Source organism: Xylaria bambusicola (assembly GCF_022495145.1).
Source record: "Xylaria bambusicola strain CBS 139988 unplaced genomic scaffold F5B22scaffold_5, whole genome shotgun sequence".
NCBI lineage: Eukaryota > Fungi > Ascomycota > Sordariomycetes > Xylariales > Xylariaceae > Xylaria > Xylaria bambusicola.
The window spans coordinates 128,072-150,625 of NW_025953558.1; the positions used below are offsets into that span (position 1 = coordinate 128,072).

The window sequence follows — 22,554 nt, forward strand, 5'->3', positions numbered from 1 at the left end:
CAGGTTCGTGTTACTGAACACGCGGCAATCAAAGGGCTCTTTGCGTGTGCGGGTTTCATGTCGAGGTACGAAGACATAGCGAGCGGGACATTGCAGAGACGGTGAAAGAGTAGTGAAGCCGGATGAAGTGGGAAGAGCAGGAGGCGGTTCGCACTCACCATGTGGGATCGAGTCTTGCCATGATGCCTGCCCGCAAACTCGGTGTCCGAGTCTTTGCCTCCAAGCTGAGGCTTGAGGTGAGAAGGCAATGCGCTCTTGATTGCCTGGGCCATTGTCAAGGGAGAGAAACAGAAGCGTGTCTAGAAATTTTGGTTAGAGCACGAGTGATGCAATGGCTGAATAGTCGAGGGAGAGGGAGAGAAAAGGGTCGGGCCAGAGTGCCGCGATGGTTGTATATGAGAAGCTCAAGAGAGGGGAAAAGTAGGTGAGGAAAAGCCAAGGTTTTGACGGCTTCCCCCTGGGGAGGTAGGTAGGTACATGTACGCTGAGAAACGGCGGGTAGGTGAGGGGCAACAGGGGGCGAGGTCTCTGGATTTCGCCAGCAACTAGCAACCAGCAACCAAAAACCAGGGCAATATACTGGGCAATTATTGGTGATCTTTCCTAGGCTCTTGAGTGGTAATTACCACCAGAGCTCTAGTACACGGTCAGTACCCCCCATGTACATCCATGAGCCATGTGTGGTAAGTACATGTGAAAGCAGATGAGAGGGAATAGCACTGAGCTCGAGCTCTCTAGCTGGGCAGATAGCGGTGCTGCTGTGAAGAAGTCTGGATGCTCCAAAGGTGGGGGGTACTTCTCGCTTCTGCTCCAGGTCGCACACTGGCAGGTACCGTACTCACTCAAGTACTCCCTAGCCTATCCCTAGCTCACCACCCAAGGTTGGAGGTAGCGGCAGGCTTAAGGATTAAGCTCCTAACTTCATACCCGATATGTACTAGACTGTCTACCTAACTATGCACCTGCAAGGTGGGTAGGCATCGCATGCCGCTCTGGTAACGAGGGCTAGGAGGATAGACGGAGGCATACAACTTACAAATACGGTGGCTCTACTATGTATCCAGCAGCAGCACCTAAAAGTACCTATTTCAAGGTATAACCGCTATTATCGACTGTCTGTTTGTTTGTTTGTTTGTTTGTTTGTTGCTCCGTATCTGCTCCGTACTTATGCCCAGGAGTCTGTCACTTCTCACTCTTGCTTCCGTGGTTTTTGTTTCTTGTGCAGAACCTGTGTGCTCTGTGACTGCTCAGCAAACCAGCCATGTGTTTGTCCAGTTGACGTAATAAAGTGTTGTGGGGGCTGTAGGCTGTAGCATCCTTGCTTCTTTTAGACGGGACGCAACCCGCACCGGTCCTCCTATTTGCTCTGGCAGCATGCCGGTTCCCATCATACATGGTGCATTTCGTCATGTCTCCCCTTCAGATGACACTGTAGGTGTCATTCTTTGGAAATATGTGCCTCTATCACAAAGGACAATTGATGGGAGACAAGACCAGACAAGACCAAGACAAACAGAAGGAGGGGCTTTGAAGGATAGAGGGGCAGCTGGAGGGCAAGATAGGAGGGGAGGGGCCTAAGTAGTAGCAAAGCTTGCTTTACACAGACCATCTTCGCCATGGGGAGCAAGAGATCAGCAACATACCTCAGAAACCCTGTAACAGATGGGCACGACACATGCCAAGAACGTCTTGATTAATTGAGAATTGCAGACTATGTTATCGACGGTGACAAAGATAACAAGAGAAGAGAAATAAGTGAACAATTAGCACTGAGAAGATAACCAGCCAGTCGTCGGATGGCACTGGTCTCTACACTACATAGTTATATAGGTACCGTACTTCGTAGCCCATGAGAGTAGAATAGGAGCATCACCCCTTTCTGTCCTTCTCATGGGTTTGGTCCAGACCTCCGTTGCTATGGCAAAAATAAAACGAATTGGTATTAGGCCGGCCCCATGGTCATCATTAATTCCGATTCCCTTGTCATCCACTATAACCGTGGCGTTCCAGCCCAACCATGTTGGTGGGATTCGAGGCGTAGCAAAAGCTGTCAAAGATTGGCCAGACTAGGTACTAGTCTAGCACCCGAAAAGCCTCATATTGAGGGACACATCCGCGCTAGGTGTCAACCGAAGTCTAACGTACAGCCTTATGATGCCGTCCTCTGGCCGTCCCTTTTAGTTCCTGCCCGTTGCGTTCTGGATGGTCGAATGAAGACTGACATAGGTACATAGTATTCCCGTGGCTGACAATGTATGTATCATTCTGGATGGCACCCATACCATGGAGGCTGAATGCTCTAGATCACGCCGTTTTCTCAACATCTCGCCAGGCACCTGGCAGGGAGGCCGTTATCAATGGACCTATTGCAACCTGTCGCCACTCAGAAGTTTTTTTCCATGGCTACTGACTGAGTAAGGCAACGATACTACCGGTATGCAGTCGGCGCAATGCCAATCATCAGCGCTGCGCTTTGTTTCTAAGAGAGCTTACTACTTGTTCGGGTTGTATCTAACAGACCATCCTGATTAAAATAAATACCTCAATGCCTACTTATTCAGCCCATGCGGAAATTCATATCTGCTTTTGTCGTATTAAAGATCTCTAGCTATCAGCCGCTAGTCAAGAAACCCCCACCCAAGATTTTAACGACAGATTGTTGCCGCTTAACTTTGAATGCCAGATATTAACTTGAGGTCGCACAGCGTAATCTTTGCTACAGCCATGACGAGGAGGGGGGTCTGGACCTGCATCTACATACATACAGTAATAATCTGTTCAGCCGCGTTTCAATAATTGATTCGTTTACGCATCGCTCATCCCGCGTCAACCCTTTTCTTCCATGCGATTCAGCGCCCGGGGAGATCCAATCGCGTGAAGGTTCTTTTTCCACGTTTTCCACGTCCGGTACGTCTTTCTACTATGGGCACACCATGAATATCTATCTGCTGGTAGTGTAGTGTACCATTGACAAGCATATCACACTCTAGACTTGATATCCCCTCGACTACCTAGGAATTGCTCAAATACGGCAACACACTGTATGAAGAAAGAGTCGTACATCCTGGCGGCCTCCTTTTCTGAGGTCTTCTGTTTGGTGCAATACTGGAAATTTGAGGTGAGCAGCATTTGGCAAATAGATAGTGGGGTAGTGACCACGTGGGAGACGGAGAAACACGAGTTGGAGCCAATTTGCAATCTCGTGTCTTATGTTATCAAAATAGGGATGAAGCGATGCCAGCTCGGTGCTCGGCTTGCTCGCAGCACGGTAGCGGGGAGCGCCGCAAACTGTTATTTTGTCTAGTTTTATTCTAACTAGTTTTTCTGGCCTTTTTTTTTTTTTTTTTTTTTTTTTTTTTTTTTTTTTTTTTTCTCTCCCAAACCGTATTCTATCACTTGGCCCTTTCTTACCTTGGCCTGCACAACAATTGAGCGGTACTAGGTAGTGTGAGATTGAATTGGATATACACTGTACGTAGTAGTGACCTGAAAATACTTTTTGTCGGAGTGCACGTCGCCCCGACAGGCGGACCGGTACCACTTTTCAACCATTCAGTATCCCTCCCATTCATCCTTAGCATTTGGACTTCAATGTGAACGATCGACTAATTGCGATATACGCCGGTTTTCGCATATCTCGTGTCTCGTGTCAAAGCATCTCAGCTTCTTGGGTGCCTATTACCTACTAGGCCCGCTCCTACCGTAAGCAGTAGACCGGAGACCAAAACTGTCCTCTTACACCCACCCAAGAGACTCTATTCACGAGTGTATTTGGTATGCTCGGTGTTGCATGAATCGAGACTGCTATATACTATAAACACATAAGCCCCGTTCCGACGTTAGAGAAAAGGGGAAAGGAACCCATTTGAAATTCGTCCCGAGGTATTGTGCACACCGCTATTCTCTTTGAAAAAGGAGACACCCGAGGTCTCACTAGCAAGCGACAAACTGGTCATGGGAAGTCTCAGTGCCGAGCTGCCATACTGGCAGGTTAACGTCCCGGAAGATGAGAGGACAGACGAATGCCCCGACTTCTTGTGTGTATTAACCGCCAAGGATAAGGGCATTATCAGCACGCCCGACACAGAGTATCGCCTCAGCACGTGGCCAGAAGTGCAGAAGTTGATTCTGGATAACCGAATCGATTTGTTTCAACGCGTACCGTCTGAGCTACGGAAATATTTGGCATACACCTGGAAGCTAAAGCAGGAATATGGCAGTGTTCTGAATTTCATCCTCACAAAGCGCCTTTACTGGGATACACCTATAACGCCCAAAGGCAGGCCGTTCGAGTACGACGAAGACGTCAAGATCCTCTTGAATGATTGGCCCTATGGCCTTGACAAGAAGATAGTCCACATTGTCGTCTGGACGAAGTTCGACCTCGAAGAAGACCCCGCGACTGGCGATCTGACGGACAAGGCTCGAGCCGAAATCAATGCGTTCGTTCTCAAGACTTTTGGTTCAAGGGTACCCAGTGATCAGGTAAGACAATCCACCGACAACCTGCTCGCACTCATGCTTACTACAATTGAAATAGTATATTTGGTTCAAAAACTGGCGTTCTCTGAAGTCAGTCCACGCGGTTGAGCATTTTCATGTTATGTTATATGATCCTGATCCCGCCTTCATTGAGGAGATCACCAATGGCGATATTCCCCTCATCCGAAAAGTTTGATTTGACGGCCGAAGGAAAGAACTTTGCGGATTACAGCTCATAGACATAGATAACTAAACGATAATATTCCCTTGAATGCCACAGTATCTCGTAAAAACATCTCGCTCGCAACAATCTCATTCATAGAGCATCACATTGCTGAATCAAAACCTCAAACGACTTGTCTTACCCTGCCCGTCTCAACCTCGTAGACCCACCCACTGATCTTCACATCCTCCGGGACTGTAGCCGACCTCTTCAAGAACCCCACGTCCTCCTCTACGGCAGCCTCAACCTCAGCGAATGGCAAGAAGTCAAGGGGCCCTAGCTCAGCCGCGGCCGTTGGGCCGAGATTCTGCTTGACAAGTGCGTGCGCATCGTCATTCGTAAAAGTAAGCATGCCACACCCCGTGTGCTTTACCAGTAAGACTTCGAGGACAGCAGAGTCAGTCACATGCTTCTTAAGATAGACATCGAGTTCGAAAACAGCCCGGTCTGTCCTTCGAGGGTATCGACAAAGACCTGGTAATTACAATATCGTGGATAGTAACTTACTCTCACGCGTGCCTAGGAGCTGCTGCGAGATTATGATGGACCGCTGGGCGTCCTTTGCGCTTGCACCTGCGTTGCGAATGACGTGGGCATCCCCCAGCGAGATACCGAATGCTGCCGCAGGGTCGACACGGGCATCCATACATGTGACTGGAGACTATTAGCGCGCCGACGCCATCTTGCCGGAAAGTATTATGATATTTTCTTACCAACTAGGTAATGTTTCGCTGGCGGGAGAGCCAGGTCGCCCTGATCAAAGGTGCGGGCGTACTCGGCGTTCTTCTCGACGAGGTTCTTCTGGATTTCGGAAGTCATGATGGATGTTGATATCCTGTATCCTATAGGTACTTGACAAAAGGAGACTAGGGTGGGTATACTCCGATAGGTTACATAGGTGAAGAAGAACAGTGACTAATGATTATCACGATATGACACCTCGCCTCACTTTATATACTGGTTTCTTTCATCGGAAGATGGATGGGCAGTCACATGACGTATCATTGATGAACGGCCCCCTACCTCCCCGGGGAATGGTGAGGATGGCAAGATGAGGGGTCTCTCATTGGGGATCACGGTCTTAGCTTGTAGCACGTCATTGCTGCCACAATTCGCGATTGGTAACTCAATCCAGGGAGAGTCGATCTGCTTATTTGCTTTTTCAGCTCGCAGATCTTATCATGGGGTTTGGTTGCACCTCTTGCTGTGTAAGATATAAGCATCTATCGTAATAAGTCGCGAACGAACTTCTCACTTCTTTTGAAAAGGTCGGTGTTTGTTATACTGTTCGAGTATGAGTTTGCCAAAGCCCGAGTCGTACCTATCAGACACCGGCCAGCAGACACCGGAGTCTAGAGTATGTGTTATGGGTCAAACATGAATACAGAAGGTTTCGATTTGAGAACTTTCTCTGCGGTCTATACCAAGCTAGCTGCTTGCTACCTTGCAACCTTTTCCCCGACTTCTCTCCGCAATATCCAACGTAAGAAAACGGCTCTATACATTAGTTCTCAAAAATTCCAGCTACAAAGGCTCAGATCTAGCCTTGGGCTAGATCTCTAGAGATTATCAGACAACATTTGCCTCAGTAATCTATCGGCGCTCTAAGATACACTCTTCCGTCAAAACTAATCTACAGCGCTAAAGAGGCGATAAAAGTTGAAGAGTCGCTATCGTTATGCCGTCTAATTGCCGGACCGTGGATCACAATGTCGTGGGGCTCACCAATTATTGTCTTTAAGATAGAGCAGCCCCATATCCTTTTCTTCCGCGCATTCAAGAGCTTGACGACGCGTTCTCATTGTTCCACTCTAAAACCTGTTGACACATCCCCTCCAAGGTAGTGTGGACATGTCTGAAGCCGAGACCACCTTGCTCAACGCTCTTCTGCGCAGCTCTGTCCGACGCTACAAAATTCAAGCTAGCGTGAAAGACGCCTGGCTGAAGAATTGCGAGTGTGCCTTTGGGTGCGGGAAATATCCACTTCAATACGGGCGTCCTGCTCGCGATAGCAACCAGCTCGACGATGTGAGAGAGAATGAAAAAGGGTGCCGGCGGCAGAAACGTGAGCTTGACCGGCGTCTCGGCAGTTGCATAGCACAGGTAGTACATGTCGCCATATGAGGGCGGGGGCCCATCGTCGGTGATGATGAACGGCCGACCGGCACATTTGGGCATTTCCTTGCGAAGTAGAGCGGCCTCAAATTGCAAGTGGCCGAGTGAGATGTGGCCACCATGGACGAAGTTCTGCACTATGTTTTTCATCCAGCTCTGAGCGCTCTGGGTACGCAACACCACGCCTATTAACTGATATGAGTATCGTACTTCTCTTTTTACTGGGGTTTGGCAAAAGGAAGATGAGGTTAAGACAAAGCCCTGGCGAGACCCGTGGCGCGGTGACTGGGATAATGTAAGGATAGGCGGAAGACTCACCAACGACCTGGTCACCATTGCTACTTCCATAGATAGCATTGGCTGGGCGAATGGTGCCAGTCCGAAAGTTCGGACTATTCGCGTGACAGACCATTCTCTCTGCAATAGCTTTAGTGTGCGCGTAGTTGCTAAAGAATTCTGAGTGGGAAGGTAGCGGCTTGTCGAAATCTGACTCGTCAATGGCCTGGAAATAATTCCTAGGCCAGCGCCGGAACGGGTTGCCCCAATAACCGGCATTCCGATGAGCAATCGAAGCAGAAGACGTCGCGATGAAGATGGTGGCACCTGCGGCCTTGGCCGCATCCATGACGTGCTTCGTGCCATCAACATTTACCCGCCTGATGAGCTCGAAAGTGCCCAAGGTACGTTCACCTATATCTGATATTAGTTATGAGTCGTCATAGGAAACATTGAGGTTTCGTGACCTGGTATAATGAGGGCGGCCGTATGGAACACAGTCAATGGCAACTTGGCAACGCTCGAGGGCCATGGCTTGTTAAATGCGGCTTGCGTTGCACTCGGAGATGTGATATCGGCCTGCGCAAAGTCCACCTTGGCTGCGGCGCCGGTCATCATATCGGCTCTCTCTACCTTCTTGAAGTCGACAATCCGGATGCTTTCGGGCGGCTCGCCGCGCAAGAGCAGGTGCAAAACAATCTGGCCGCCGACGCCACCACAGCCGCCAGTGACGACATAGCGTCGATTGGCTTTTGGTGGTAGATGTTTCGACCAGTCGATCGGATTCGCCTTAATGCGCTTATATGTGTCCTTGATCTCAGAATCGGCCCAGCGGTATGGAGACGCTTTGACCGCCTCCGGAGGCGTCTGGCTCATGACTTTGTTGAGCCGCCATAGATAGGCGAAGCCGAGAATAAACAACACAGCTACAGCCCATTTGGCCTGCTGCGTTCCTGTGAGGCCATCCATCATACACTGACTTCCTTGTCGCCGTTGGAAGCTCTGGCTGAGATGCTCGGCACGAAAGAAACGGGACAAGGCGGCTGGTGTGGTGGACCATGATCGCTATCTCCGATAAAGCTGGACCCTTGCTTATTCCCATGAGCTGTCATGACGGACCGAGTATTCCTAATGGGACCTGCCCTCCTTGGGCAAAGTCTGTGCATAGCGCAGTCGCTAAGCCAGTCACGGACGCCGATGACCTACGCGCGAGTATACTTATGTAGAGGAATTACAATACCTATTCAACATGCAGGCAGTCCATGCTAAGCAGGATGCTTGATTTATGAGACTAATCGTCTTAGCCGAGGAAATCCTCCCGGTCACATCTTATGTTCCGTTGCGAATAATACTAGATAAGCCGCTGACTAGTAGTAAGATGAGTGTGATTTGAATCACTTAAGCTGAAGAAGAGCTGTTACCCTCTAAAAGATTACCTGACCATGTGCAAATTACTTCTTCATGAGTTGAGTCCCTGAGAACCATGAAGGAGGTTTATAACTGAGTATGCTTTGAATTGTCATGTAGCGATGAATTATCAGTAAATATAATTGGAATTAGTTATTCATATTGATGCACAATAATTTTCGGGAACTTCGGCCTAGCTTCCCTAACATATTGCATGTAATAATGCTTGCTAACGGAAACAAGTAGACCTTTGTCCACATAGAGAACGTAAGAAGGGCTTACCCAGCCTGAATCACTAGGCGTTTTTTTTTTTTTTTTTTTTTTTTTTTTTTTTTTTTTTTTTTTTTGGTTAAAAAAAAGAAAAAAATAAAAAACAGGTACATAAAAACAGCTTCTTGATCACTTGACTGTGCCTATGGGTCGATTGGCCTCTGTGAATAGTACTATAGGCCATCATCATGTAAGGGAGTACGACCGACTTCCTAGGAAGTCGAAGTGGCCCCTGGATCCGCCCAAGCAGCGTACCAATCCCATGGTTCACGTGAGGTAGACATTCTTACAGTAGAAGAACTCTCTACAGCTCATTGTAGCAAGTAAGGAGGGTCAATACGATCGACTAAGTGCATATTCAACTTCACTTCAAAAGCCTTCATAGCTTCCGGAGATTCACGGAAAATTGCGACGAAAGTAACGAGATTTCAAATAGTCGTCACTAGTTAGTATATTTCGAATTTATCACAAGCGCCACCTGAGCTTTTCCATCGCTCAACAGACTCCCCGTGCATCATTCCGTTGATGAAACATTCACCCACCAAACTGTACCTAGGTCCTGACCGGCGTATTATGAAAGGAACCTTCGCACCGAAGAGGATCACAACGTCATCGCCCTCTTTCATTGATTCTGGCCCTATTCCGACCCGTCCGTCTCGAGTTATAAAAAATCTCTTCTCGGTACATGTGCGGACGAATGCGTCGTGAAAACGCCCGGGGTCTGCCCTTTTGGTGCTGAACCATTTCGAGCCAATTCCCGGAAACTCGCTGGAAAGATGCTTAGAGAGCCACCCAGCGGCGTCATTCATGAATCCGTCTTCATCAAAACCAGTGTCGCGTGCGAGGAGGGTCGTAATAAAAGTGCGCAAGTGATCCCCTGTCACTCGGCTATCCATGTTTCCAAATTTTGAAAGGTACCTTTAGCTCAATTCCATGCGCCCTGCACAAATTCTAGCTCCTGTGCGTACGTTTCGAACCCGAATCCGTAGCTTATGAGTTTGTCGCCGTAAAAGCGAATCGTGTCAACTTTAAGGCCTTCCAGAGACAGTACGTTGAGATCTCGCCCGAAACTCAAGGATAACGGCTGGTGGAAATCTGCGCAGAATGGCAGTGCGTCTGTTGAGGGCCAAATCTCGGATGAAGCTTTTGCCATGCGCCAGTCGGGCACCCACGACGGCCAAGTTGGTGAGTTAGTCTTAGGGCGGTCTACATGAGATAGAACGATTAAAGAGCCGTGGTCGACGATCAAGAATATGGCGAGATCACGGTAGACATCTTCTAGAGGTTTATTATAGTCTGGCTCCAGTAACATATGTAGGCCATCAAGATCTGAGCCCTCAGTCTCCTGCGCAAGCCCAAGAGCCGCGTATAGTTTATCGACATCTTGACTTGTGTGTCTAGACCGGAAGTTCTCCAATAGAGTCAGTAGCGGCACCCGCTTATCTGGAAACTCCGACATCTGCCAGAGGGCCGAAGCGCCCATAACTGGTAGAAGGTCCTTCGGGTCATTGAGGTTATATCTCATCGTGCGAGGCATGGCATAGCCCTTCGCTTCGAACCATGTAGTGGCTTTCCCCACGGCATTCCAATTCACTACGATACGAAGAGTAAGTTTGATTCAAGCTAATTGCAATACAGAAGCGCAATGTAGTCGGTGGATTCCATAGGGGTGTCTTGGGGTCAGAGAGGCTGCCGTCTAATACCGCTAAGCCATGGAGAAAAGAAAACTGAAAAGTGCTTACAGTGCCAATTGCCGACAACGACTGCAGCTTTACGTGCAAGTACGACCTCCTGAACTATCCATATCCGCTGAAACCAGGGGTTTGACAGAAATTCCCTGAAAGTCTTCCATTCCTTTGCCGAAGGCGGAGGGAGTCCATATACCAAGTTTCTGTGCTCCGAATCCTGCAAAGGTCGAAGAGATACTAAGGAGTTAGGCCGGGCTTCCATATTCCTCAAAGCTTGTGCCAGAAATGAAAGCACAATGGGCATACTGCCGTATGTTTCCAAGTGATGCCGCGGCGCAAGCCGGCGCATTTGTGACATCAAGGGTTCTCTTGCGGCCAGTGAGTTGGAGTTCGTCCCAGCCTGTGCCATCAGCGGATGGTTGGTTGTGAGTGTTACCGATTCATGTGTCCCACGCGATGCAGCGGAGGTAGAAGCGACAGGCTTTTGCTCTTTACCCAGCCAAATTTTGACTGTAGAAGCTGCCTGATAGATTTTCCGCATTACTACAGCTCGCTAAAGTCAGTAGTTACTCTTTCGGGTAGTGCGAGAGCGGTCTTCGAGAGATATGTATACTCCCGAGGTGCTTGTGGCTCTAACTGGCAATCGTGGGTTCCACGAGCGAATGACTGGATTAGAAAGAAAATGACTCTAAGGGTAGCATACGTTTCACCTGGTTTGCTCTCTCAGCCAGATCGTCCTGATTAATGCATATAGCGTCAACCCAAACAGGCAATCGTAATAGCATGGTGTTTTCCTGCTGTTCGTACCTGTTTCTGGCAAAAGAGCGCCAGACCTGGCGGCTGGAGTGAAGGTAGTGGTTCGTGGACCAGGTTTGCACTGATTCCCAGCTAGGTAGCGGACGCAGGTATCTCAGCGCTTCTTCAAGATTTTGGGTGACTGTCATGTGAATTCCGTTACATAGAATAGACTGAGATGATAGGGTATCGCCCCAGACGTACGAGAGCGCTTCAAAACCCGGGGCGTCTTCAATATCGTGAATTGTGGTGAGTACACATTCTATTTGCTCATCCGGAAGCGCCGGTACGATCTCGAGTAGACGAATTGATTTCTTCCCTAAAGGGTGATATATTTTATTGCCGTCCGCCATTTTGATGCTGTTACCTGATGAAAGCTGGTGATGACGGACATGCTCTAACATTAGCCTTGGCGAGAAGATATACACTCCAAGTCCTACCTTGGTATGTTAGCCATGGGTGGGGGCGACGCACTCAGCTGTAAAAGCTAATTAAGGTAATTAGGTTAGTGAAATTGGAAGCCATCGTATTGTCGTTTCCAAAGAGGACGCAACTCGCTTTCATCTTTGCTCCTATGGGTGTGTTACAGAGACGCAGTCTTCTATCAGTTAAATCCAGCATCCCAATATAGCGGCACAACGAAATCTCATTCAAAGAGGGGCGAGTTGTATTTAAACGCTAACTACGGAGTACAAAGGCTCAAGGTTGAATGTGGCGTGCTGTCGCAGATCTATTTTGGGCACCGCGCCATGTACGGTAGACAGGGGCCTAGATCTCATCATAAACCAGGCACATCCGCACTAACCTGACCGAGTGCCTGAGTAACTTCTCAACTGTCCCATAGTTGACCCATTGACTCAAAGTACCAGTTAGGATGGGCTTCATCGCCTCAGCTAGGAGAGATATCCGTCTCACAAACCTCAGTGAGTACCGCTTGACCACTATACTCGTTTCGTGCCTCTCTAACTTGAGCGTTCAGCAATTTATGGACAGTGGTGAGCATCTAGATCAAGACCTCGGCGATGCGTCAAAGCGCTTCACTCACATGAATATAGGTCCGGCGTTTTGGCAGGCATTTTACTCGGCTTGCTGTATATCTGCGGCTTTCTTGTAGCCTTGCTGCGATATCCCACATACTGGGGACCCCCCGGAAATCTGCTGAGCATAGTTACCCTCACCACTCGTTCCATCAACAGACTGTGAGTACAATTGATTTCGTCAATTTGAACAACTTGACTCCTAAATTGAGTAAAACTGACCTTTCGCGATTCATTCCAGCGTGCTCCCCTTGAGTCCATGCTTCCTAGAGATTCCACATCTTCACATGCGATTCTCCTGGATCGCAACGTTTTATCATTGTTGGTTATCAATCGTGCTATTAGTCAATTTAATCACAACGGCAGTAACGCGGGGGGCTAGTTTCGGGTACAAACATTTCATAGAAGTAGTTGTTAGCATATTCTCTTTCGGGTTTTCAACGACTCATGTCACCGACGTTCTTATCAATCGCGACATATCACAGCGCTGGAGCAGACTACATCGGGCTCGATTTTATACCTTTTTTGCACTTGTCACCCTCACCTCCCTTGGCTTCCCATTTATTGATAGCCCGGCTTGGGAACCTTTTATTTGGTTGAACTTCTTCTTCGGGTTGGGTAGTATCCCTGCTGTGATTTCATTCATCGCAGGCGTGTTATATTATGTGGCGGAGTTTCTAGAGCATGGGTTTATCTTCAGCCAAGTGTTTGGTGGTTCTGGTGTTGAACCTGTGGATTTCACGATACCAGGATTCGGCCCAGAACTAAACTATATCGAGGCAGAAGGCAGCATACACCTATAGAAATGCTACTTTCATACTCCAAGAAAAATAACTCGCAAAAGTACCTACGCAAAAACCAAAAATACAAGGATGCAGAATGCAGAATGCAGAATGCTCAAATTTCTCGGAATGACCACTATCTAGTCCAGTGGTTGATCTATTCGTCACCAACACCTCCATACTCCTTAGCATGGAGGAAGTACTGAACATATTTGTCATGACTAAACTGAAAGGATCTTGAATTTTGAAGAACCTGAAGTAGTCGATAATCTCACTACTGGCTTCATGTGATAATCCTCTAAGCTTAACTCGAAGAGATAAATCTTGGTTCAATTATTCGTCCACACCTTGAGGACGAAAGCCATCCACCTAACACCCTTGACACCACAGCGACCTACAGCGAATTATAACTACTATGAAATGAAACTGATGCAAGCGTCAAGGCATACGGGTCGATATTAGGAGAAATAGATCATATTGATTTCTTGACTCTGCTGCTCGAGGGCATCGTCATCCTCGCCATACACCGCTTAAGAAGCTAGATATCGCTTTCATTGGAATCACAAAAACTGTTAAGCTCTTCTGTGCATAATAAACTCAGACAGTCAATTGCTTATCTTGTACGTGCCTTCAGATCTCTCGAGGTCTATGCTTCATCTAATAGAGGCAAGCTCTCTAGTATAGTTGTACGGTGAGACTGTGCTGCACTGCTCTCAATAGCGCATGATACAAAGGTGAATATTTCATAGGTTTACACCTCCTATGATGCCTACCATCTATAGGCCAATATCAATATCTTTCCAGACACCATACTGCATGATCTACGGTAATCAGATAATCAACTGGAACTATAGGTTGATTAAAACCACCACAATCACTATACGACCATATTTGTTGATAGCAATAATTACTAACTGGTCTTGAATACGCTACGGCTCCTAATATTCTTGGGCAAGAACCATTTTCTCTCAATTATTGTCGCCTTAGCTATCTGTGTCCTATAAGCCGTGATCCCGCTCCTTGTTATACTAAACTAACGTCGTGCAAGTTACTGCTTATCATCAATTCGTGTATTAGATCTCATCCCAGCGACACTATCATTCCTATTCCAGCCATGACATTTTATGAGACATATTATAGTAGTGTTGGGACCGTCAACCCATTAAACGGCCACGGGCCTCTCTGGGTGAGGCGTTTCGTAGCTTTTCATAGATTTTCCGGCTAGTTTTCGTAAGTTAGGCCGAGAATGTAGAAAACAAGGTCATACCTACAAGTTGTATATCCTAAGGACATAAATAGATAGGAAGAAAGTGTTACACTGAGCGTACTCGGCATTGTGGGGGAGGGGGGAGGAAGCAGGTCCGATTGTACACTAAGTGCACTACCTCAAGTAACCTTTTGGCTTGACTAACACATCTAACTTAGCGATGGTGGTTAGCAACACTGATATTTCTTTACTACTTCAAAGCATGCCACTACAAGCTCTAATCCAAATGCTGTTACGAATATCATATTAGTTGTAATACTCGCTACTATTACATGGAGCCTACGCATATCCATGAGCAGGCCTCTGGGATTGATCATGTTTGTTGGGGCCTATTTCGTTCCGGACATCGGCAGCCATCAATACCGCTATGCTCGCGGACCCTGTTACTCCTTATACTGATGTCACCTGGGAGCCTTACTACTTGTATGCTTGGCATAGCGCCAAGCTCTTGCCCCAAGTATATGGGTCCTCAGACGCTGGCGATCTCTCAGGAAGAACTTCCATGGAGGCGTTGGGAATGGTCGATATATGATGGCACCTAGCGTTTACCACGCCAACTCTTAGAAGAGGAGTACTAAGCCAATTCTAGAGAAAAGTGTAGAAGTTATGTCTTATCCATAACTATTTTTCTCTTACATTAAATGCAAGTCATGGTTTTCGTTTTGCTCGATAGTGATGGCCCTGATATTATACTATGCAGCGGCGAGCTTGGAGCCGGGTACATATCATAATAACATAGGTACATACATGTGAACCACCACGAAGATACCGCATTGTGTATAAGGAGGTTAATCATATGTTGTTTTGATGCATAACTTATTCATTGGCCGATATATATATATATATACTCTGTAGCTTCTAGGATACTGAGTCCTGACTCCTGGAGAGGTCTGGTCTTCGTGCTGGGAAAATGTTGGGAAGGTACTGGTTAGGTACCTCTGCCCGGGGGGCGGGGGCATAGCCACGCAGCTGAATCTGTGGCGCGTGCATTTTGAGCACCGTAAAATAAGTACCTAGAAGGTAAAAGAGCAAGCAGCTTGGCGAGTTGGGTACCTTAGTTACCTAAGCCAGTTAGTCGCTGCGCCACAGCTCGGCCTATCCCAGGTTTAATCAATCAATTATCGGCAGCGTCACGATATTATACCTTGCTATTTTCCCATGTCATCTCAGGCGCTCATAATGCTGCAAGACTAATCTTCCTTTAACACTCTTATGTTGATATGACCGCCGAATGAGAACAATGTTCCTCGAGCGATTTTTCCTGCTTGAGGACGAAAGCCATCAGCGAACAGCAAGACTGTCTCTGTATAGCCCCAAAGTGTGAAGCTCTAGATCGCGTCGAGCTTCGTTACGTATCGTGAAGCGGCCTACTATTCTGGAAACACCCATCTGCGCTAGTCTCCACCACATTCACATGTAGTTTGAATTTCGTTGCAAGTTGAGTTAGATCGCTCTTAGGCCGCGCTGCGTCGCCATGCCGTCCACTGTCAACCAGGACGAGTGGGACTTGCCCCGATTACGAGCCTCAATAGGCTTTGAGGTGAGATTTCTTGACGTTCGTTTCACTGACCCTAGTGTTCCCTCGCTGATTCTGAAAATCGAATTCAAGGATGATTTTCAGTACCTATCATCAGATGACCAAGATACTGGTAGGACCCTGCATCGAACATCAAGTTCAAGCTTCTGACAGTAGGTTTAGAATTCTTTGATGTTAAATTCTACCCATATGCCGATGAGGCACATGACGCCATCTTTGCTGCAGTTAGCAAGAAACATGTAAGTTCTCGAAATCTTGCCTGATCACGATCTTATATCGACTAGGTTGTCATATATCGACTTTCAAACAAACTGAATCCCCCCTACGAACTCGTCCAGTTGATCAGAGACGATGATGTACGTTTCCTGAAAATCCTCGAAATGACCGTATTAGTAACTGTCAATAGCCAGATGCGCTCAATTGCAGCTGTACCTGGTCTATAGACCCGGAAACAGAGGCGCCCTGGCTATGCGTTGCTGGTCGGGATTCCAAGATCAAGGTTTACGATGTCATAGCTGGCACGTTGGTCAAGGTGAGCCTCTACTAGTGAACAAAAGATAGTCACCTGTGCTGACGACTGAATGAAAATATGCAGGTTCTTGTTGGCCATGGAGGCGTGAGTTTTACAGGCTCATCGGTTGAACACGGCTCATCTGTATCAGGAAATCAACGATCTTGCAACATGTCCTACGAATAGTCAACTGATTGCATCTGCATCCGATGATACGACCATCCGCATTTGGAGCCTCGATCCAGCATGGGCAAAACAGCCATGTGTATGCCTGCTTGCAGGAGAGGGCCATTCAGCACATCTCTTGACAGTGGTATGTTGTCTAAGTAGCTTCCTGATGCCCTTTTTAGTTTTCATGAGACGGCTATAGTTAACGCGTTTCTAAGGCTTTCCATAGCAGTGGTAGATATGTTCTCTCGGCTGGCCATGATAATGTTGTCTGCTTGGTATGTATGGAAAAGAACAATGCGCAGTCGGTGTGGATACTGACATTTTGTAGTGGACATTGCCTGATCTGCCGCCACCGCAGAGTGGCCGTAATCCGCCCGAGCCTGTTGTAATTCATTATCCACACTTCTTCACCTCTGAAGTGCACAGTGGTATCGTCGACTGGTAAACCTCTCTAACCCATTCTGATCCGAAGTATGGCTAATTCCCCCCTTAAGCGTGGCTTTCTTTGGCGATCTCATTCTATCGCGAGCCTGTCACGAAGATATCATTGTACTTTGGCGTATTGAGGGTTTCTCATCTCAGGACCCCCCTCCAACCCCAAATGAAGCCCCCACGACCAGCGACACAGAACGACTGACTCGTTCTGCGTTTGCACCAGCGACAGCATCGTCATGTCCGCCACAGTATACCCGGTTACTTCAATTCTATACACCCAATTGTGGTCATCAGTTTTATCTCCGCTTCAAATTATATCAGAAAAAGGGGAAACACCCAGTTCTTGCCTTCGGCAATGCTCACTCGACAATTTTCTTCTGGGACCTCACACGCTTGCTGGGATATCACGACTTTATAAACGAAATAAGAGATCCGGCTCGGGATCAATTACAGCCTATCCATCGCCCAGGATGGCTTGTTCCAATTCAACACAGGCATAAAGGCGATGCTGTTAACAAGCTTAAAGATGCTGTAAGCGACAGGGATTCTGTGTTCTCCGGCCGTACAGGTAGCGTAGATGCGGAAACTCACGTTGATATTAACACTGATTACGGACATGAAACCCTCGACTCCTGGGAGGGAAAGTATGACTTGACTCGTGTAGAGGAGCCAGTTAGAGCCCACGTGCAAAGCAACATCACTGTTAAGGACTTTGTTGGGCGCCAAGTTGCGTGGAGTGCTCATGGCGACTGGTGTGTAGTGGTAGGGAGCAAGAATCTCGCTATCATCATGCAGCGCTGGGCTAAGAAGGACAACGTGAGTAGTGCTCAATAAGCTGATGTCTCTGACCACACGCCAGCCGACTAACTCATTCACTAGGTGTTACAAGCTGGCGAAGTCTCTAGTAGTGCTAAGCCCAAGGACGTAGCACGTACGCAAGTCAACTAGTCGACGAATATGGTTCCGAATCCTGCACGCAGCAGTGAGGAGGCGTATCCAGGACCGGAATGACTGATACAGCAAGGCCATGACGTACGTCCTCAATATCTGTACTTTCGCTAGAGGAAAATCTAAGCCCAGCTCACGGATGGCAGCTGGGGGTAAGACCAGTCATACAACATAATCATATAGATACTCACCTGAACCAAAGCTTGACCGACAAATATCGAAAGTCGGTTAGTGAATTTCTCCTATCAATCAGAGATCGACTCATACCAGCTGTGAGACCCAATTAGTTTTGGCGAACACACGACTTCAGGATGCGTTGTTCGTCAGCTTATATGATCACTGCAGTTCCGTGGCTTCTATTCAGCCAAAGGCGTTCTTGGACGCCCATTTTCTAAGTGACCGAAGCTCTTATGAAATCTGATTCGTTCCCCCGCTGCTGCCGCAAATTATGTCTAGTCCCACCAGTCGTAATCGCCGTAGTTCGAATGCGTAGCCAGCCGTTCTATACAAGTGCTGTAAGCAACGACACAGTTCCGGCAATTTATTACGTACTTCAATCGACCGGCCGGCTCCTTACGTAGTACGCGCTGAAAGCCGCGATGGCACTAATATGTGGCAGTGATGTTCGTGAAGAACAGCTCCAGGACGCCATTCACATCCCTTGCGTATTACCAAGAGTCATGATTCAGATGCGTTCGTATCACGATTAAGACAGCATGATCCTGGCGAGAGCGGTTCGCACGCCTTCGTGTTGCTGCCCACTAATCAGGTCAGATGACATGATCTTACAGCGCTAGTGGCCGACGACTAAGGAGGTTTACGAATTGTAGCTCAGTCCTGAACATCGCAACTGCTTTCAGTGAGCTTAGAACGCCATCGTAATTAGGACGCGTCCGATGGTTAGGGTGAGTCGGTGAAGCGCCCCTCTCAGCCTTTCGCAGCCGTCGGAAGCTGAATGGTGTTCCCCAGCGCATCATGGTGTTCAGCAAGACTTATGCCATAGCCCGACAAGTCCTAGAATTGAATACGGCACCGATTGCAATGCAGGCTATCTATGAATAAGGGCTGAGAACATGGTGCTGTCATATCCATAGGTATAAATAGGCTCGTTGTCGCCCAGTGTAGGTGATCACAACATCCGTAGCCTTCAGCACAACATCACCTCTCAGATCACCAACTAGACCCAATCATTCAATAGTTATCTCTACGAGCTCTCAAGCTAAGACAAAATGAAGTTCATTGCTATCGCTGCTCTTGCTACTACGGCCCTGGCCGCTGCCACCGGCTTGGACTCCCGCGGAAAGCAGTGCACTCCCGGCACGTATACTTGCAAGCCAGACCATTCGGGGTGGCTTGTTTGTAACGTGGACGGAACATGGCTTGTTAGTCAATCCTCTCCCTGAATAAGTTCATCATCATTCTTTGTTATTTCCTCTCCTTGTACAGCATCGGGTTATGGTAGCCCTACTACACAGTTAAAGTATAATGGTGTCTCGGTGCTAACATGTTGTGTGTTCAACAATCAGGACGGCGGCAAATGCGACAAGGGTACCACTTGCAAGGTCTACCCTAACAACCTGCCATATTGTGTCTAAGGCTCTGGACGGCTTAACGATTGAGCGTTCACACTGGGGGCGATGCAGGATGCGGCCAGGAGACGGTCCTTTTCTAAGCCGTGGGACTCTCATGTTTAATAATACTTACTCTCATTGATAATATCAATGTCATCCTGTGCCCCGGGTACAGACAGTTACGGAAGGCGACGATGACTATATCACACTCACTACAACAACGGTCTTGGAAGGCCGGCAAGGCTAAATAAACAGGAGCAAATCTTCATTTTCAAGCACATGTCATTCATTCACAAGTAATCTATGTGTCCCTCTAAAGCAACGATGACGTGCTATGCTTATAATCTAAAGATAAAGAACAAGTGCGTCGGTCTTGTTTCAGGGGCGTGTATCGTGAAAGGCATTGTCCAGCCGTACTAGCTACGCGACATATCATAAGATGCCTATGGCATTTTGAGAAGCTTGTCAGTTGCACCATGCCGTGGGGAAACGATTGGAGGTAGTCTTTTTCCGCCTAGATAGACTAGTTGAGTTCTAGAGTGAACCTCGATGGGGATCATAACACACCTCGATTCTTGAGCAAGAAGAATGCGTGGGCCGTCGGTCCCTGATCATTTCTCTAAATGAAACAGTACATACTATAACACCGCGTTCAAAAGGATAGATTCGCGAGATATGCTGCACCAACCACTTCTAGTACTGAAATGCGACATCACTATCATTACTTGAACCGAGGCGTGATGCTACATACTGCTATCTAGATACCACTAACATCAACACCATCGCAATTCTTACTAATCAACTTGTGGGAGAGAAAACCTAGCAAGAATCCCAACTTCCTGTAGAATATCGGATGGAGAACGGTTGAATTCGAGTGCCAATACCGACAATGATCAGCACCGTCCAATCTGGAGTATATGCCGTGTACAGGGCTTTAGCGATTCAGCCGCCTAGATCCCGAGAGATTCGAGCTACATACCCATATACCTATACACATCGGCTCGAGACCGCCTTCCGGCTACTCCCAAAAAGTACACCGCAACGTTCCGGGCATTTCTGGGGCGGCCAGGCACATCACAGTATTCAGCAAAGGGTCGGCAGATGAGGAGGTGGTCGTGCTTAGAGTCACAAGTAAATGAACTCGTACCATAATTTCGAAGGAAGACACTGGCAATTTCGAGAATAATTTCAAGCGGCCACTCACAGCCATTGTAAATCGTCGAGTCCACGTCATGTGCTCTATCACGGCTAAGCTGATATGCAGAGACAGAGATTGCCCAGAATGTTAAGGCCGGCTAATCACCACAACTGCTCCATAATTATGTTCCGCGCAAACTGGAATATTCACCTCTCTTTATAAGTTCCGGCGAGGGTAGCGGGAAGGTTGGAATTGAGGGAAGGAATTGTCTCGCCCATCTCGGTATCAGTAATCTTCATCCGCGAACGTATCGCCCGATTCACGATGATGGGTTTGAGAGTCCTCTTGATCGCGGCCCTCTGCGGCTCGGGTCTAGCACACCCAGGAGAGCATCACGATGCAGCCAAGCGACGACGGGATCTTCACCACAACGAGATAGGGATTCGAAATGCGGAGGCGGCCCTCTTGCAGTGTAAAAGCAGCGTGAATGGGCAAGCCATGGCGCGAAGGGCTGCTCTAAGACGTGCCGCGAAGGCGGCGGCGTTGCGTGGGAAGCGAGATATTGAGCATAGTCAGTTTACCTTGTCCTGGTCCCGCATCGTCGGTGCCTGGAACGGCACGGAAACAACAAGCTGACTTGCGGCAAATTAGCACGCATGAAAGCGCGACAGAACCAGAATATTCTAGACGAATACCTACAGACGTGCCACGATCAAACGGGGGCCCACGCAGATTGGTCCAAGTCGACGCCTCACGGCACGATATTCGGTACTAATTCTACCATCGGACTGGCTCCGGAGACGATAATTGGCCCTTACTGGGTCCACGGTGAATCCATTCGCTCAAACATCGTCGAAAACCAGGACGGAATTCCAGTCCACCTGGACCTCCAGTTCGGTAAGCCCTCGGGAGTCCCCAGCTTGATCTTCGGAGCCAGAAAAGTTCTTACTCTCGTCTTCATCTAGTCGACACATCAACCTGTGCGCCGGTTCCTAACATGCTGGTTGATGTATGGCATGCGAACGCCACGGGCGTCTACTCGGGCGTTGTGGACGGCGCGGGTTTGAACACGACATTTCTACGCGGAGTGCAGCTCTCGGACAACGAGGGCGTCGCGAATTTCGACACTGTTTTCCCCGGTCACTATCTTGGGCGTGTCAACCACATCCATGTTACTACCAACCGCGGCGGCAAGGTTCTCGAGAACGGAACGTACATTGGTGGGACCGTCAACCACAGTAAGTGAACTAGATGCTTACGGAACCGAGCTATAACGAACAATGACTGACTTTGATTCTCGTAGTCGGACAGTTATATTTTGATCAAGAGCTGATTAATGCCATTGAGGGCATGAGCCCCTATTCACGCAATCAGTATAAAGCAATGTACAACACCGAAGACTTTTTGACGGCACAGCAGGCGAGCCGTGACTACGATCCCTTCTTAGACTATATTATGCTAAGCGAGGATCCTAACGATGGGCTACTCATGTACATGACTATCGGTATCAATGGTACTGCTGACTACGATGCTATGGTATCGGCCGGCGCCTGGTATTACAGGGAAGGTGGTGTCGATACTTCGCCTAGGTTCAATTTTACTATTCCCCCGGGTGGTTTCCCTTTCCCTACCGGCTTCCCTTCAGGTTTCCCTACAGGTTTCCCTACTAGCTTCCCTTCAGGATTCCCTACTGGCTTTCCTTCAGGTTTCCCGACTGGATTCCCGGGTGGATTTCCTGGTGGATTCCCCCCCATGCCAACCGGCACGCCACCCAAGTTTTGGGGCCCATGTATGAAGAAGAAGAAGCCCGATACCGACCATGTCTAAATCAAATTGCTGATGCCGCTGCTGTGAGCTTGCATGGGTATATGGACCTCTATATACATATTGTGCTGGGTGGT

At 48.1% G+C, this 22,554-nt stretch overlaps 8 protein-coding genes across 8 annotated transcripts; 5 read left to right on the forward strand and 3 right to left on the reverse strand.

The window, feature by feature from the left end:
* Window positions 1-7: 7 nt before the first annotated feature.
* Window positions 8-525, forward strand: F5B22DRAFT_407907 (uncharacterized protein). Its single transcript, XM_047971536.1, has one exon. It carries the CDS (start codon window positions 123-125, stop codon window positions 426-428), a length of 306 nt encoding a protein of 101 aa, XP_047834362.1. The 5' UTR covers window positions 8-122; the 3' UTR covers window positions 429-525.
* Window positions 526-3,954: 3,429 nt separating this feature from the next.
* On the forward strand, window positions 3,955-4,678 carry F5B22DRAFT_633793 (uncharacterized protein; the record flags this gene model as incomplete). Its single annotated transcript, XM_047976891.1, has 2 exons — window positions 3,955-4,485; window positions 4,541-4,678. 2 exons carry the CDS (start codon window positions 3,955-3,957, stop codon window positions 4,676-4,678), a joined length of 669 nt encoding a protein of 222 aa, XP_047834363.1.
* A 31-nt stretch (window positions 4,679-4,709) lies between these two features.
* F5B22DRAFT_408097 (beta carbonic anhydrase clade D) lies at window positions 4,710-5,794 on the reverse strand. The gene is made up of 3 exons (XM_047971539.1): window positions 5,419-5,794; window positions 5,213-5,359; window positions 4,710-5,086 (listed from the first exon to the last, which is right to left on the reverse strand). The coding sequence occupies exons 1-3, from the start codon at window positions 5,522-5,524 to the stop codon at window positions 4,830-4,832; spliced, it is 510 nt and encodes a 169-aa protein (XP_047834364.1). The 5' UTR covers window positions 5,525-5,794; the 3' UTR covers window positions 4,710-4,829.
* A 580-nt stretch (window positions 5,795-6,374) lies between these two features.
* F5B22DRAFT_408089 (3-beta hydroxysteroid dehydrogenase/isomerase) lies at window positions 6,375-8,352 on the reverse strand. Its single transcript, XM_047971538.1, has 3 exons — window positions 7,564-8,352; window positions 7,139-7,510; window positions 6,375-7,005 (listed from the first exon to the last, which is right to left on the reverse strand). Exons 1-3 carry the CDS (start codon window positions 8,066-8,068, stop codon window positions 6,482-6,484), a joined length of 1,401 nt encoding a protein of 466 aa, XP_047834365.1. The 5' UTR covers window positions 8,069-8,352; the 3' UTR covers window positions 6,375-6,481.
* A 730-nt stretch (window positions 8,353-9,082) lies between these two features.
* F5B22DRAFT_591454 (heterokaryon incompatibility protein-domain-containing protein) lies at window positions 9,083-11,891 on the reverse strand. Its single transcript, XM_047973853.1, has 4 exons — window positions 11,165-11,891; window positions 10,516-11,004; window positions 9,332-10,366; window positions 9,083-9,220 (listed from the first exon to the last, which is right to left on the reverse strand). The coding sequence occupies exons 1-3, from the start codon at window positions 11,658-11,660 to the stop codon at window positions 9,699-9,701; spliced, it is 1,653 nt and encodes a 550-aa protein (XP_047834366.1). The 5' UTR covers window positions 11,661-11,891; the 3' UTR covers window positions 9,083-9,220; window positions 9,332-9,698.
* F5B22DRAFT_591456 (uncharacterized protein) lies at window positions 11,892-13,199 on the forward strand. The gene is made up of 4 exons (XM_047973854.1): window positions 11,892-12,179; window positions 12,236-12,251; window positions 12,312-12,455; window positions 12,535-13,199. The coding sequence occupies exons 1-4, from the start codon at window positions 12,131-12,133 to the stop codon at window positions 13,094-13,096; spliced, it is 771 nt and encodes a 256-aa protein (XP_047834367.1). The 5' UTR covers window positions 11,892-12,130; the 3' UTR covers window positions 13,097-13,199.
* A 2,280-nt stretch (window positions 13,200-15,479) lies between these two features.
* On the forward strand, window positions 15,480-18,121 carry F5B22DRAFT_408193 (WD40-repeat-containing domain protein). The gene is made up of 12 exons (XM_047971540.1): window positions 15,480-15,882; window positions 15,952-15,991; window positions 16,042-16,118; window positions 16,164-16,235; window positions 16,286-16,411; window positions 16,475-16,495; window positions 16,542-16,703; window positions 16,777-16,836; window positions 16,890-17,002; window positions 17,056-17,812; window positions 17,876-18,028; window positions 18,091-18,121. Exons 1-11 carry the CDS (start codon window positions 15,817-15,819, stop codon window positions 17,942-17,944), a joined length of 1,563 nt encoding a protein of 520 aa, XP_047834368.1. The 5' UTR covers window positions 15,480-15,816; the 3' UTR covers window positions 17,945-18,028; window positions 18,091-18,121.
* A 2,856-nt stretch (window positions 18,122-20,977) lies between these two features.
* Window positions 20,978-22,480, forward strand: F5B22DRAFT_642767 (Intradiol ring-cleavage dioxygenase; the record flags this gene model as incomplete). Its single annotated transcript, XM_047978173.1, has 4 exons — window positions 20,978-21,224; window positions 21,305-21,550; window positions 21,619-21,891; window positions 21,957-22,480. The coding sequence occupies 4 exons, from the start codon at window positions 20,978-20,980 to the stop codon at window positions 22,478-22,480; spliced, it is 1,290 nt and encodes a 429-aa protein (XP_047834369.1).
* Between the last annotated feature and the right edge of the window lie 74 nt (window positions 22,481-22,554).

Coding starts and splice junctions, on each gene's coding strand:
- F5B22DRAFT_408089 (XM_047971538.1), bottom strand. CDS start 8,068: ATGATGGATGGCCTCACAGGAACGCAGCAGGCCAAATGGGCTGTAGCT. Junction 7,511..7,563: donor GGCCGCCCTCATTATACCAG/GTCACGAAACCT, acceptor TATCAGATATAG/GTGAACGTACCTTGGGCACT. Junction 7,006..7,138: donor CAATGGTGACCAGGTCGTTG/GTGAGTCTTCCG, acceptor ATCAGTTAATAG/GCGTGGTGTTGCGTACCCAG.
- F5B22DRAFT_408097 (XM_047971539.1), bottom strand. CDS start 5,524: ATGACTTCCGAAATCCAGAAGAACCTCGTCGAGAAGAACGCCGAGTAC. Junction 5,360..5,418: donor AGCGAAACATTACCTAGTTG/GTAAGAAAATAT, acceptor AATAGTCTCCAG/TCACATGTATGGATGCCCGT. Junction 5,087..5,212: donor GCTCCTAGGCACGCGTGAGA/GTAAGTTACTAT, acceptor CTGTCCTCGAAG/TCTTACTGGTAAAGCACACG.
- F5B22DRAFT_408193 (XM_047971540.1), top strand. CDS start 15,817: ATGCCGTCCACTGTCAACCAGGACGAGTGGGACTTGCCCCGATTACGA. Junction 15,992..16,041: donor ATCAGATGACCAAGATACTG/GTAGGACCCTGC, acceptor CAGTAGGTTTAG/AATTCTTTGATGTTAAATTC. Junction 16,236..16,285: donor AGTTGATCAGAGACGATGAT/GTACGTTTCCTG, acceptor AACTGTCAATAG/CCAGATGCGCTCAATTGCAG.
- F5B22DRAFT_591454 (XM_047973853.1), bottom strand. CDS start 11,660: ATGTTAGAGCATGTCCGTCATCACCAGCTTTCATCAGGTAACAGCATC. Junction 11,005..11,164: donor GAGAGCAAACCAGGTGAAAC/GTATGCTACCCT, acceptor AGCGAGCTGTAG/TAATGCGGAAAATCTATCAG. Junction 10,367..10,515: donor CGTTGTCGGCAATTGGCACT/GTAAGCACTTTT, acceptor TTCGTATCGTAG/TGAATTGGAATGCCGTGGGG.
- F5B22DRAFT_407907 (XM_047971536.1), top strand. CDS start 123: ATGAAGTGGGAAGAGCAGGAGGCGGTTCGCACTCACCATGTGGGATCG.
- F5B22DRAFT_591456 (XM_047973854.1), top strand. CDS start 12,131: ATGGGCTTCATCGCCTCAGCTAGGAGAGATATCCGTCTCACAAACCTC. Junction 12,456..12,534: donor ACTCGTTCCATCAACAGACT/GTGAGTACAATT, acceptor GATTCATTCCAG/CGTGCTCCCCTTGAGTCCAT.